This window comes from Mobula birostris, chromosome 16, assembly GCF_030028105.1.
Source record: "Mobula birostris isolate sMobBir1 chromosome 16, sMobBir1.hap1, whole genome shotgun sequence".
Taxonomy (NCBI): Eukaryota; Metazoa; Chordata; class Chondrichthyes; order Myliobatiformes; family Myliobatidae; genus Mobula; species Mobula birostris.
The window spans coordinates 77,090,463-77,103,906 of NC_092385.1; the positions used below are offsets into that span (position 1 = coordinate 77,090,463).

Consider the following 13,444-nt stretch of genomic DNA (forward strand, 5'->3'; position numbering starts at 1 on the left):
TATCGAAATGAGCTTCAGATACATGGTTTAATATTCAGTATCAGGTTTATCAGGGTTTAACCTCCATGTTGAGAACCACACTTAATGTCAAATAAAGCAAAATTATTTTCTGTAAATCCAATTATTAGCATGAATAAGCTTACAAGATCGAAAAATGGTTCCAGGAGCATGTCCAATAATTGCTGGTCTCTTTTTTTGGTTGCCTTAATGCCTTTGGATGAGGGAGTTGAAAATTAGACAGGATTCCTAATCATCAATCCAACAAAGATTGTGGGTGCATGTGGAAACTGAATGAGGACAATAATCAGCTTTCTGACACTCACTAGCATTGTTCACACAGGTATCACCCATTTTTATAAGTCAGTGGAGGGCATCCATAGGGTCATAAAGCTTTAAGAACAAAAGAGAAGAATTTACTTCGTCCATTGAGAAAATTTTCTAAAAATAGAAATCACTCTGCATCAGCATACAAAATATAGAACAAAAAATTAAAAAGTGGTGAGTTCAGGGTAGAATAAAAGGAGGTTAAGTCCTGAAAATGCTAAGAATCCATTGATTTAACAGGCAGGGATTAGTAGCCATCAGAAGACAATTTGGGATTTTAAAATATCAATGTTGCTGTAAGCTTCAGCCTTAACCTGCTTAACCAGTTTTTTTCTATCAACAACCATGATTCCCAGACCTTGAGGATAAATTTCTTGGTTTTCTAACCTAAGCCTGTTCTCCCCATCTGTCGGTGTAGCTCTGCATGTAGCGTTATACTCTAAATCCATTCCTTGTCAAGCCTTGTGGTTTTGCATTGTGCTTACACGATATTGTGGGGTGTATGGGGTGTCCAGGGAGGGGTAGCACCTCTGGTGAAGGGACTTGTAATGTCCATTCCAGGGCACCTCAACCACCTCTGGTCCCCACCAGACACTCAGCTCTCACCTGTGGCTCCAAGTATCTGTTTGCATGCGACAGCAGCTACACCCTGGTACACCGCTTCAACAGGAGGGCTAAACCACGTGAGGGTAGCTGGCGGATCTCATACCCCAGTGAGATAGGGACACGCCTGTCATAGCACGCAAAGTCAGCTCTGGATGAGATCTTCAGCAAGATCTAATGACTAGGAAGGTGGTACTGCAACACTCTGTGAACAGCAAAGGGCATAATAAAGCATAGAAGATGTCACGGTCATCCACTGTAACCGAGGAAGACCTCAAATGTGATGCTTGTTCATACCACTGGACCTGGACATTGAGGTTGAGAGAGTGGGACTGCCCTAATGCAACAGCCTTTCCACTTTAAAAACACAGGTATCCCGCCATCATCAGACATGAGGGACAACTATCACATGATATTGTATGCTAAATCATACATCATCCTGTGTTTACAAAATCTGTTTTAGACTTAACATGGTCACACAACAGCATGTAGATGAGTTTGAAGTAAGCACATGACCTTTGCTCTGTTTGCACAAGGTGGTGTGTGGATTTTTTTGTTACCAATGTGGTTTTTGTACAGAAAACTGTCCGAAAGCCATGTTGACCAAAATTAAAAGAAAAATGCTTAAAGTAACATCACTATAATTCGCTGAATCTACTTGGGCATGTTTAAACAGCTGTGGAATAAAAATATATGCTTACCATCAGAATCACACCCATCAGAATCACCAACTCCATCATCTACATCATTTTCATTAAAGATTATCTTCTCCTTTTTCTGAAGGCTCTTTGGTGGTTTGGGCATTCTCTTCTCTAGCCAGCCTCTGTTGCGCAGACATTGTCTGATCACTGGATATGGCCCAAAGATGGTAAATATCTTTTTCAGCTAAGGATTAAGAATGGTGTCCAATTATCTATTATTTAGTGGAATTACTTTTAACATTTCAGCAAGTGCAATGGAAAACAGCACTATCATAGAACAAACCTCAATCATGACATCAAATGTCCTGATGGTATTGATGCCCATTATACCCTAAATCACTTGTTTCTACTTATCACCTACCAGCTCCTGTCTCACCCCTCCCTCCTTCCTCCTTTCACCTCTTTATACTGGATATCTTCAGTCTAGATGCAGAGTCATGACCCAAAATATTGTCTATGCCTTTACTTCCACAGAGAAAATTTTCCTAGAGATGAAAATACTTTAAAGATTATACATTGGGCTGTTCATATGAGTTAATCATTTAGATGATTTGTAGATTTATCTAAAGCATTCTCAGGAGGCATAACTGATTCAAATGTTATTTCAAGCTGGTTATTTGCTATGCCATGTCAATTCCAAATAATGTAAAACTACCTCTTCAAAAGGAGCCTAACAACACTGCTTGCCAGATTCATACTGAAATGAGGTTCTGGGTTTTTCTTGCAGTTTTAAGACTGAAACAAAATAGAAAATTGAAGGTCAATCACGTGCGTGCACCTGAAAGAATGCAAGCTGCATATCTTCTGATTCTGGTCCTTCATTCTTCAGCTGACGGGAACAGCACTCTGAATTAAATTTCTGATAAATATTTTTACCTTAATTGCTTTCTCCACAAGGAGTTTGCAGTTTTTCAGTCGATCGTAATTTATCTCTGGTGCAATCCCTTGAGACTTGTACAGTTTTACCTCTTTCGTCATCCATGACTCTGGAATTAAATAAAGAAGTTCCTAAAACTGACTTGTTTTCAATTGTGTTGGCAGGTTGTAGAATTAAAGTCAGTTATACAATCGCCTCTGTTAGGGAATGAGTAATCATAAATAACTACATGTACTGAAAAATATTTCTTAATTTATGATAACAGCTATATTGAGCTGTTTTAAGGAGTGATTTATATTACTCAGGTATATATCCAAAGGATATTGAATGGTTAAAGGTGCAATAGCAACTGAAAATTATAAATTTTCACTTAACAATTTTTAAAAAGCTAATGGCTCTCAAACTTACTCCAATATTCAATGAGAAAAATTGCTGATTTTGTATGGTGTCCATCTACCTGATAAACCCCTCTACTTTTTGAAGGCCCAAGTGTCCTGAAATCTATTGACATCTTCAAATACATCAAACAATTTAACATCTAAAATCCCCTGAATTACAGAAATCTAAAGATTTACCATCCAATGTACCAAGATAATTTCTTCTCATCTCTGTGCTTAATTGCTGCTTCTTTATCCTGATATAATACTCCCTGGTTCTTGACTCAAATAAACCTGGACTTCAAAGACAATATATATCCATTTCAAAGAAAAATATTTTAGCCCTCATACATCTACCACATATAATTTTACTGCTGACACACTTAACCTATACTTCTAGGTGAGGATAAAGTAGGACAGCGTACTGCACAGATGAGCTTGCTGGTTAGTAATGGCAGATGCATAGTTTACAATTACAGATATACTAGGCAAAGATGATCTAAATGTGAATGGGATTGCCAATAGGCACAGTAAATGTAACATATGCAATGTGACAATGATATTGGTATAAATATGACATCGAAATGAGCAGTATATCAATTCATTGGCAGATAAGCAGATGTTAGTCAATGAGAATGACAGCAAAAGGTATTATAACCTACATACATAACACAAAACTATTTTTGAAGAAATGTCATCAACTTGAAGTGTTAACTCTGTTCCTCTCACTACAGATGCTGATTGACCTACTGAGTATTTCCAGTACTTTGTTTCTTTTTAAACACAGGTACATCTGAAGGGGATACAGGAGACTGAAGATGCTGGAATTTAGAGCAACAAACAAGATTCTGGCAGATCTCAACGGATGTAGGAGCATCCGTAGAAGTAAAAGGGCAGATGGCATTATGGAATGAAGAAGGGTCCAGGTGAAGATTCTCAACCCAAGATATGCTCTGTCCTTTTCTTTCCTTAGCCTGACTGAGTTCTTGTTTATTGTTCTATATCCTGTGGAGCTGTTTACGTGCAGTGCAAGGATTACTGTATATGTGTGAGTGGTCTGAATGTACAACTTCAGTGACAGTGGCTTCTGGCAAGCACACGTGACAGATGTGCAACATCAAAGGTAAACATACTTGAGGTGTTAAAGATACAAACTTGAATATTCAAGATTATTGAATGTCATTTCCTGTACACAAGTGCAAGGAGTACCAAATAATCGTTATTCAGGATCCGATGCAGCACAAAAAAACACAATAATAATAACTAAAAACACACAATAAGTATAAATACATAAGATAGATTCTATAAGTAGATTGGTTGTACAGTATGTCCAAAAAACTGTGCTGGGCTGTGCATAAGGTGGCTGACAGGAAATATAAAGTAGTGGTGGAGTTAGTGGGTGGAGGTGTTGATCAGCCTTACTGCTTGGGAAAAGTAACTGTTTTAAGTCTGCTGGTCTTGGCATAGATTCTGTGTAGCTTCTTCCCTGATAGGAGTGGGACAAACAGTCCATGAACAGATTGTGTGGGACCCTTCATGATGTTACTCGACCTTTTCTGGCACCTTTCTCTATATACTGTGCTGTATGTCCTTGATAACAAGTAGTCTTGTGACAGTAATGCGTTGAGCTGTTTTGACTACCCATTGCAGAACCTGCCTGTCCGCCATAGTGCATTTTCTGTATGAAGCAGTGATGCAGCTTGTTAGGAATATCATAAAGTTCAAAGCATTTAAGTTGCAGTGTTAGTGAAGTAGATATGTGGTGTGAATGACAATGTAGATCTCAGAATTGCTAAGAATTTGATGCACGACAGATACCAGTTTAGGAAAGCTGACCCAGAATAGTTAACTTCTTTCCTCACCAGACGACTTGCTTGTCTTTTTGGCTTCATTACATTGTGATTTGAAATTTTGTTTCAAACTGTTTCTTTCCAGACTCTGAACGGATTCATCCTGTTTCTCAGAAACTGGGTCAACAAAAGAGAAAATCTAATTAAAACATGAGTACACAGTGGGTTCTCAATGAGATAACATCTAAATCGGGCAGAGGGGAAAATGTCATAATTCTTCTGACCATTTGAAACTGTAGCAGTTACTGGCATGAGAAATTTCTCTATGCAGATTTGAGAGCAACATGTTCTTTTGGCTGACTTGTCTGATAGCTGTTCACAAAGAAGGCATGACAATGCCTCTAAGAATTTTTGAGTAGATTTGGCATGTCATCTAAAACTTGCACAGTGGAGAATATCCTGACTGGTTGCAGCTCAGCCTGGTATAGAAACACTGATAGCCAAGAACGGAAAAGCCTACACACAGCGCAGTCCGTCACAGGCAAAGCCTTCCCCACCACTGAGCTGTGCGTCCACAGGGAGCACTCCCGCAGGCAAGCAGCACCCACCAGCAAAGACCCCCACTCTCTCTGCTCACTGCTGCCATCGGAAAGCATTAGGTCCCACGCCACCAGGATCATGAACAGTTATTACCCTTCAATCGTCAAGCCTGGGAACCATCGTGGGTAACTTCACTCACCTCATCTCTGAACTGATTCCACAACTTATGGACTTACTTTCAAGTCAGTTCCGATTGGCAACATCTCCTCCACAGTCACAATCCGCACAGGTGCACCGTGAGGCTGTGTGGCTAGCCCCCGCTCTACTCACTTTATACTTACAGGTTGTACACTATATAAATTCTCTGATATTAAATGAAACCATTGAACCTACCCAGAACAATGCTTCCCATCAGATATGGGCTGCATACTAATTCCAGGGTAAGCACACTGCTTTTCCTGCATGCTGGTTCAAGGACAGCTGGCAACAGGATGGACAGAAAAGTTGAAGTATGTCCTTTCTGTGTCTTCATTCTGACTGTCTACCAAATATTGAATTGTGTCCAGCACTGAACTGCATCACTTGGATTTGTTCTGCATTTAAAAGCAGGAAGTAATATATTCCAACTCGTTGGATGTTCAAATCTACTTGTACATTCATAACTGTAGGGGCAGGAAGTAGATCCAGCCGGAGGCTCTGGTGTAAAGTATTACATAAGTACGTAGCTATATACTGAATACAGACTGGTACTTGCATTTCCCTGGCTCATATCCAGTAAGCACATATACTGGATTAGCCTTGACCAAACCATCACCTGAAACAACATTTCCTAGCAAAATAGTATTGCATTTATTGATCTGATTACTGATTTTGTTTTAAGTGAAGCAATTGAAATCTACACAGCTACAGCTGTTCTTGAGCCTCTTGAGAGTCCTGAAAACATGTGAATGGTTGATATTAGAATTAGCAAAACAGTGCATCTTACCATTGTCCTTGGGACAGCTGCCACCAGCCATGTTGTTCTTGATCCTACAGTTATTGTTCTGTTGTAACAGTAACACAACTATTAGTCAGAGTTATGAACTGACCCTAATAACCATCCGAGAGTACTAGAAATATGTTGTGGGAAATTGTTATATCATTCAAAGTTTTGCCTTCAGCCAAAATCTAACTAAGGTTTCTTGAATGCAATTGTTTCCTAAGAGATCTCAGTACATTTTCCTACCTCATTATATAAATATATGTATGGTCCTCTAAATACCAATTTATCAATTTTAATGATTATATTACAGATCTATTTAATATCTGTGCTTACACACCTCTGAATTAATATAATTATTTCAGCAGTGCTGAACTCCACTTTATATCTACTCTCGTAATCAAACTCTGCCACTTCAGGTAACTTCCTTTCCCTGTGTCAGGGTGGGCAGTTCATTGTTAGATATTAACTTAGGTTTGCACTTATTACCACTTGATCTGCTAGGCACATTCTTGGCCTTGAATTTTATAATATTTACATTGCTCTGTGTTCTCATTATCTAACTACCTACATTTTGTACCTTTAATAAACAAAGGATCCTGCCTTTCTCCCTCGTGGCTCCCATTAGCCCATTGTCCAGATGACTTCATTAACAGCAATGCCTGCAGTAAACCTGGCCCCAATCTATCATTTTCCTTTTATCCTATCCATACTCCCCCAAACAGTGGAATATGTCCTAGTTCTGACAAAGGATCTTTGACCTGAAACATTAACTCTGTTTCTCTTCCCACAGATGCTGACTGACTTGCTGGATATACCCTGTATTTTCTGTTTTCATTATAAATGAATTCTTCCTTTACATGCCTTAGATGGTAAATTACCCTGTCTGCCTGAACAAAATCAAATACAGTGAATTCCACTTAATTGGGCCATTGGTTAATTTGAGTAGCCACTTATTCAGGAACTCTTAAAGAACAAAAACTAATCAAGAAAATTGCCGAGATTCCCTTTCTTTATTTGGGACACCACGCCACTTAATTGGGGCAGGACAGTATTGATGAACAGGTTCTAACTAGAGTTAATCACGCACACTTGTGTGGCTGTTAGGCACAACAGGATGCTTACAGTGAACAGATTTTAAACAGCATCAGTTATGTGTGATTTTGTTCATAAAGCAGTGACTTTATCACTGATTGTTGGTGAGAAACAAGCAGCAAGACAATTCAGAACTGTTTTGCTCACTGCACTTTCAAGCATTCCGATTTGGAGATCCCAGAAACGGCCCGGAGTGAAAATAAGACATTTTGACTACTTCAGCAAGTTAGGAACTATGAAAAATTCAAAGGTATCGACAATCATCTTGAATGTTACAATGAAAATGATTTGGAGGGTACAGTAGCGGACAGCATTGTATGAAGGCAGCCTGTCAGCACCAGGTGTCTGTGCTGATTTTGTTCATTACATACACCAGATGAATTCCTCCGTTGATAACTGTTAGGAACTAATACCCAGCATTAAAGTACTGCAGTGCTATTGACAGTGTTCTAATTTGTTCTGTATTTCATTATTTCATTTAAATACATAACTTGTTACTCAGTTTATCTTCTACACCATTTTAACTGTTTCCATGAAACTTTGGCTAGTTGGATAACTGCTTAATTGGCCCAAAATGTATTGGTCACTATGTGTCTCAATTAACCAGAATCCACTATATTTTGGATATTTTTGTGGTAACGGATGAAGAGCTTTTCAGATTTGTTAAAAATGCTTGCTGATAATGACATACTCATGAGCTTTCTAGAGAGCACATATTTTAACGGATTAGTTCTTCTTCATGGACTGCAATGTGGAACAACCAGTATTTTAAGGTTTTTACAGATATTTAATTCAGTATGTATTTTTATTTGTTTTCAAATATTTTATATAATTTTCCATTTTCTTAATGGTGTCGGTGATTTTATTTTCAACATATCAGGTATTAGGGTAGTTGTAGGGCAGGCCCCTCCCCCATCTTTTGTTTTGGCTTCTGCTCCCTTCCTTTCCAGTCCTGACGAATGGTTTGGTCCAAAATGTCAACTGCTTATCTCCCTCCATAGATGCTGCCTGACCTGCTAAGTTCCTCCAGTATTTTGTGTGTTCTCCTTGCAGTTAGTATAGTTGACTTTGTCTCCTCTCCTCATAGTTGTGATGCTCTCACTACTTGGGGCTCCTTTCGTGTTCTCCTTTCCCCAGGTGTAGGATATAAGAATGTGCGTCTCAAGTTCCTCACTTGCTGTCTTGTTTGTTGCAACCAGAGTAAGAATGCTCCTTCTTATTGTGTTAAAGACACTCAGTATGTAAGAGGAAGAGAATATTATGATTTGTCATCCAGAAAAAAGCTACCCTCTGAGTCACATTAGTTTCAGGAAGCTGAGACAAAATAAATAATTAGCCTCTTGTATCCATGTTTGGCTTGTGATTAAGTTCCAGCTTTAGGTATGATTTGCTGTGCCCTACAGAATTTACTGTCATTAATCTGTCAAAATCATTCACAGTTCTGGTTAAGTACTGACAAAAAACACAATTCAAAGTGAAACTACATCAAAACTTGCATGTAAAGAAATGGATACATACTGTACATTAATCTAAATAGTAGCACATTAGAAAATTACAATGAACTGTGAGTTTAACACCTTTTAAGCATTCTTTGAAAGGAGAATAACACTAGACCTGTGCAAATCCACAAAGCATCTGGTGATCCTGTGGTGTCTGTCTTGGAAGCTGGCATCAGGACATCCTTTGAGAAGGTGAATGCTCACAAGGCGGTTAGAGGAGGAGAAGATGGCGGCGCGATGCAGCGCGTGTGGCCTCTCCGGTGAATGATATCTGTAATCTGTCAAGTAGGGGACCGTGCACAATTCTGATTTGATGGAGACAGACATGAGAGTAGGGAGGAACATCTGGAGAAACTTCTGAAATGCCCGCTTTGCTGCCGCTGCTACTGTGTGGTAACCCAAATCTCCGGAGCAGAAGGCCCCGAATCCTCAGCTTTGCTTGTTTCCGCAGCCGGGGCGGGGTCAAAGGCGCTCAGCAAAGGATGTCACTTGGGAGGCGTTCAGAGGGGCTGGTCGGAGGCTCGAAGTTTTTGGATGGATGGACTCGGTGTCGGCTGTGCTCGGCTGCTTCCAAGGCATCGGCAGTTGTCGGTGCCTTGGAGGTTTATGGCAGGGAGTTTCTCCCTTTTGCTGCCTGCTATCGGGGACTCAGGAGTCCATCGGGACTTGAGACTTTTTTTTTTAAACTGTGCCCATGGTCTGCTCTTTATCAAATTATGGTATTGCTTTGCACTGCTGTAACTATATGTTATAATTACGTGGTTCTGTCAGTGTTAGTCTTTGGTTTGTCCTGTTTTCTGTGATATCACTCTGGAAGAACATTGTATCATTTCTTAATGCATGTATGCATTTCTAAATGACAATAAAAGAGAACTGTGTGTTCTCATAATCTATTAAAAAGGTGTACCTGACAGCGAACTGAAAATCTATGCTGACCAACTGACTAGGGTATTCAAAGACATCTTCAAACCTCTCACTGCTGCAGTCAAAGCTTCCCACCTGCTTCAAAATGGCAGCAATCATACTGGTACCCAGGAAGAACAATGTGAGTTGCCTCAATGACCAGTGGCACTCATATCCAACATTATGACGTGCTTCAACAGGTTGGTTATGGTTTGAATTAACTCCTACCTGAGCAAAGACCTGGACCTGCTCCAATTCACCTACACTATGATAGGTCTAATCTCACTGGGTCCCCACACTGCTTTGAAGCACCTAGACAACAGCAAGACGTAAATCAGGCTACAATTTATCGATTACATTTTGGCATTCAACACCATCATTCCCTCAATGCCAATAGCCAATCTTAAAAAGCTGGGACACGAGGAAATCTGCAGATGCTGGAAATTCAAGCAACACACACAAAAAACGCTAGTGGAATGCAGCAGGCCAGGCAGCATCTATAGGAAGAGGTACAGTCGACGTTTCGGGCCGGGACCCTTCCTGAGCAAGGGTCCCGGCCCGAAACGTCGACTGTACCTCTTCCTATAGATGCTGCCTGGCCTGCTGCATTCACCAGTATTTTTTGTGTGTGTTGCTTAAAAAGCTGGGCCTCTGCAACTGGATCTTCAAGTTCCTTATTCAGTCAGCGCAGACTGATTATTACATCTCCTCCTCGCTGAATATCCGGAACCTGGGCCCTAACACTCAGATCTGCAACTGGATCTTCAACTTCCTCACAGACAGGACCCAGGCTAAAAATAGGGGGCAAGCTGTCCTCTACAATCACTCTGAGCACCGGTGCCCCACAAGGCTGTGTAGTCAACCCCCTGCTGTACTCACTGTACACCCATGATTGTGTAGCCAAGTTTCCATCAAACTCAATATATAAGTTTGCTGATGACAAAACAATTGTAGGCTGTATCTCGGGTAATGATGAGTTTGAGTACAGAGGGGAAATTAAGAACCTGGTGGCATGGTGCAAAGACAATTACCTATCCCTCAACGTCAGCAAGATGAAGGAATTGGTTGTTGACTTTAGAAGGAGTAGCGGACCGCATGACCCAATTTACATCGGTGGTGCGCAAGTGGACAAGGTCAAAAGCTTTAAGTTCCTCGGGGTCAATATCACAAATGACCTGACTTGGTCCAACCAAGCAGAGTCCACTGCCAAGAAGGCTCACCAGCACCTTTACTTCCTGAGAAAGCTAAAGAAATTTGGCCCGTCCCCTAAAACCCTCACTAATTTTTATAGATGCACCGTAGAAAGCATTCTTCTAGGGTGCATCACAACCTGGTATGGAAGTTGTCCTGCCCAAGACCGGAAGAAGCTGCAGAAGATCGTGAACACAGCCCAGCACATCACACAAACCAATCTTCCGTCCTTGGACTAACTTTACACCAAACGCTGTCAGAGCAGTGCTGCCAGGATAATCAAGGACACGACCCACCCAGACAACACACTTTTCGTCCCTCTTCCCTCCGGGAGAAGGCTCAGGAGCTTGAAGACTCGTACGGCCAGATTTGGGAACAGCTTCTTTCCAACTGTGATAAGATGGCTGAACGGATCCTGACCCAGATCTAGGCCGTACCCTCCAAATATCCGGACCTGCCTCTCTGTTTTTTTGCACTACCTTATCTTTTCTATTTTCTATTTATGATTTATAATTTAAATTTTTAATATTTACTATCAATTTGTACTCCAGGGAGTGCGAAGCGCAGAATCAAATATCACTGTGATGACTGTATGCTCTAGTATCAATTGTTTGGCGACTATAAAGTATAAAGTATCAACAAAGGCACATCCAAAGGGTGCATACTTATCCCATTGTTCTATTGGCTTTTATACTCATGACTGTGTGGCTAAGCACATCTCAAATGTTATCTGTAAATTTGCTGATGACGCCACTGTTGTTGGTTGAATGTCAATGATGTAAATCAGTGGTCCCCAACCTCTAGCATGTGCTACCAGGCCGCAAGGAAACGATATGATTTGGCGATATGAAACGGTACGAGTCAGCTGCACCTTTCCTCATTCCCTGTCACGCACTGTTGGAACTTGAACCAGGTTGTGATGCACCCTAGAAGAATGCTTTCTACGGTGCATCTATAAAAATTAGTGACGGTTTAGGGGACAGGCCAAATTTCTTTAGCTTTCTCAGGAAGTAAAGGTGCTGCTGGGCCTTCTTGGCAGTGGACTCCACTTGGTTGGACCAAGTCACGTCATTACGCACGTGAGGTCATTATCCACGCGTCATCCATGTCAGCGCGGGAAGAAGATCAGCTCCTCGAGCTTGCAAATGACGGTGGGCTGAAAAGTATGTTTGACACAACATCTCTGCCAGCATTCTGGATCAAAGTCAAGGCTGAATATCCTGAGATAGCCACGAAAGCACTGAAAACGTTGCTTCCATTTCCAACATATCTCTGCGAAGCGGAGTTTTCTGCAATGAATGCAATGAAAACTAAATTGTGGAATAGACTGGACATAAGGAACCCCGTTCGTGTATCGCTGTCTCCCATCACCCCTCGATGGGACAGTCTTGTTGCAGGAAAACAAGCCCAGCGCTCCCACTGATTCACCGATATTGGTGTGTTGCAATGATTTTATACGTTCATATGGGGGAAATATCGGCTGTGTGTTTAATATTAAATTTGTTAGATAAACCCTTTTAGAAATGAAATTGAGTGTATTAGCCACTTATAAGTGACTTAGTTGACTTATCACCTATATTCCGGTCGTGATTAACCCCCGCCCCCCACACCCCCGTCAGCCGGTCCGCAAGAATATTGTCAATATTAAGCCGGTCCGCAGTGTTAAAAAGGTTGGGGACTCCTGATGTAAATGGCACAAGGAGAAGACAGAAAAGGCTCAGCTGGTTCAGTGGTATTGAAACAATAACCTTGCATTCAACATCAGCAAGTCCAAGCAACTGATTGTGGACTTCAAGAAGAGGAAGTCATATCAGCCCATATTGAGGAATAAGCGATGGAAAGGCTAAATAGCTTCTAATTCCTCAACATTGTCATCTCAGAGGACCTAACCTGGACCCACCACATTGACGCAGTGACAAAAAAGACATGCCAGCAGCTCTACTTCATTAGGAGTTGGAAGAGATTTGGTACATCACCAAAGATCCTTACAAATTTCTATAGATGTACATAAGAACATAAAAACATAAAAAATAGGAGCAGGAGTAAGCCATCTGGCCCATTGAACCTGCTCCACCATTCAATAAGATCATGACTGATCTAGCTATGGACTCATCTCCTCCTACCTGCCTTTTCCCCATAACCTTAAATTCCCCTACTATGCAAAATTCTATCCAACCTTGTCTTAAATATGTTTACTGAGGTAGCCTCCATGGCTTCATTGGGCACAGAATTCCACAGATTCACCACCCTCTGGGAAAAGCAGTTCCTCCTCATCTCCGTCCTAAATCTACTCCCCCGAATCTTGAGGCTATGAGCCCCTAGTTCTAGTCTCATCTGCCAGTGGAAACAACTTTTCTACCGCTATCTTACCTATCCCTTTCATAATTTTATATGGTTCTATAAGATCTCCTCTCATTCTTCTGAATTCCAGCGAGTACAATCCTGGGTGACTCAATCTCTCCTCATAGTCTAACCCCACCCCCCCATTCTCTGGAATCAACCTGATGAACCTCCTCTGCACCGCCTCCAAAGCCAGTATATCCTTCCTCAAGTATGGAGACCAGA

At 41.1% G+C, this 13,444-nt stretch overlaps 1 protein-coding gene across 5 annotated transcripts in view; it reads right to left on the minus strand.

Moving 5' to 3' along the window:
- Window positions 1-13,444, minus strand: part of ttll3 (tubulin tyrosine ligase-like family, member 3) — a 106,441-nt gene that overhangs the window by 74,191 nt on the left and 18,806 nt on the right. For 4 of the 5 annotated variants that reach the window (XM_072280900.1, XM_072280897.1, XM_072280899.1 and 1 more), the window contains 4 exons: window positions 6,198-6,255; window positions 4,745-4,849; window positions 2,505-2,614; window positions 1,629-1,812 (listed from right to left, as the gene is read on the minus strand). In XM_072280900.1, the coding sequence (XP_072137001.1) occupies window positions 1,629-1,812; window positions 2,505-2,614; window positions 4,745-4,849; window positions 6,198-6,228 (430 nt within the window). In that variant the 5' untranslated portion in view covers window positions 6,229-6,255. The remainder of the gene's footprint in view (window positions 1-1,628; window positions 1,813-2,504; window positions 2,615-4,744; window positions 4,850-6,197; window positions 6,256-13,444) is intronic. The other variant, XM_072280901.1, reaches the window with a different exon arrangement.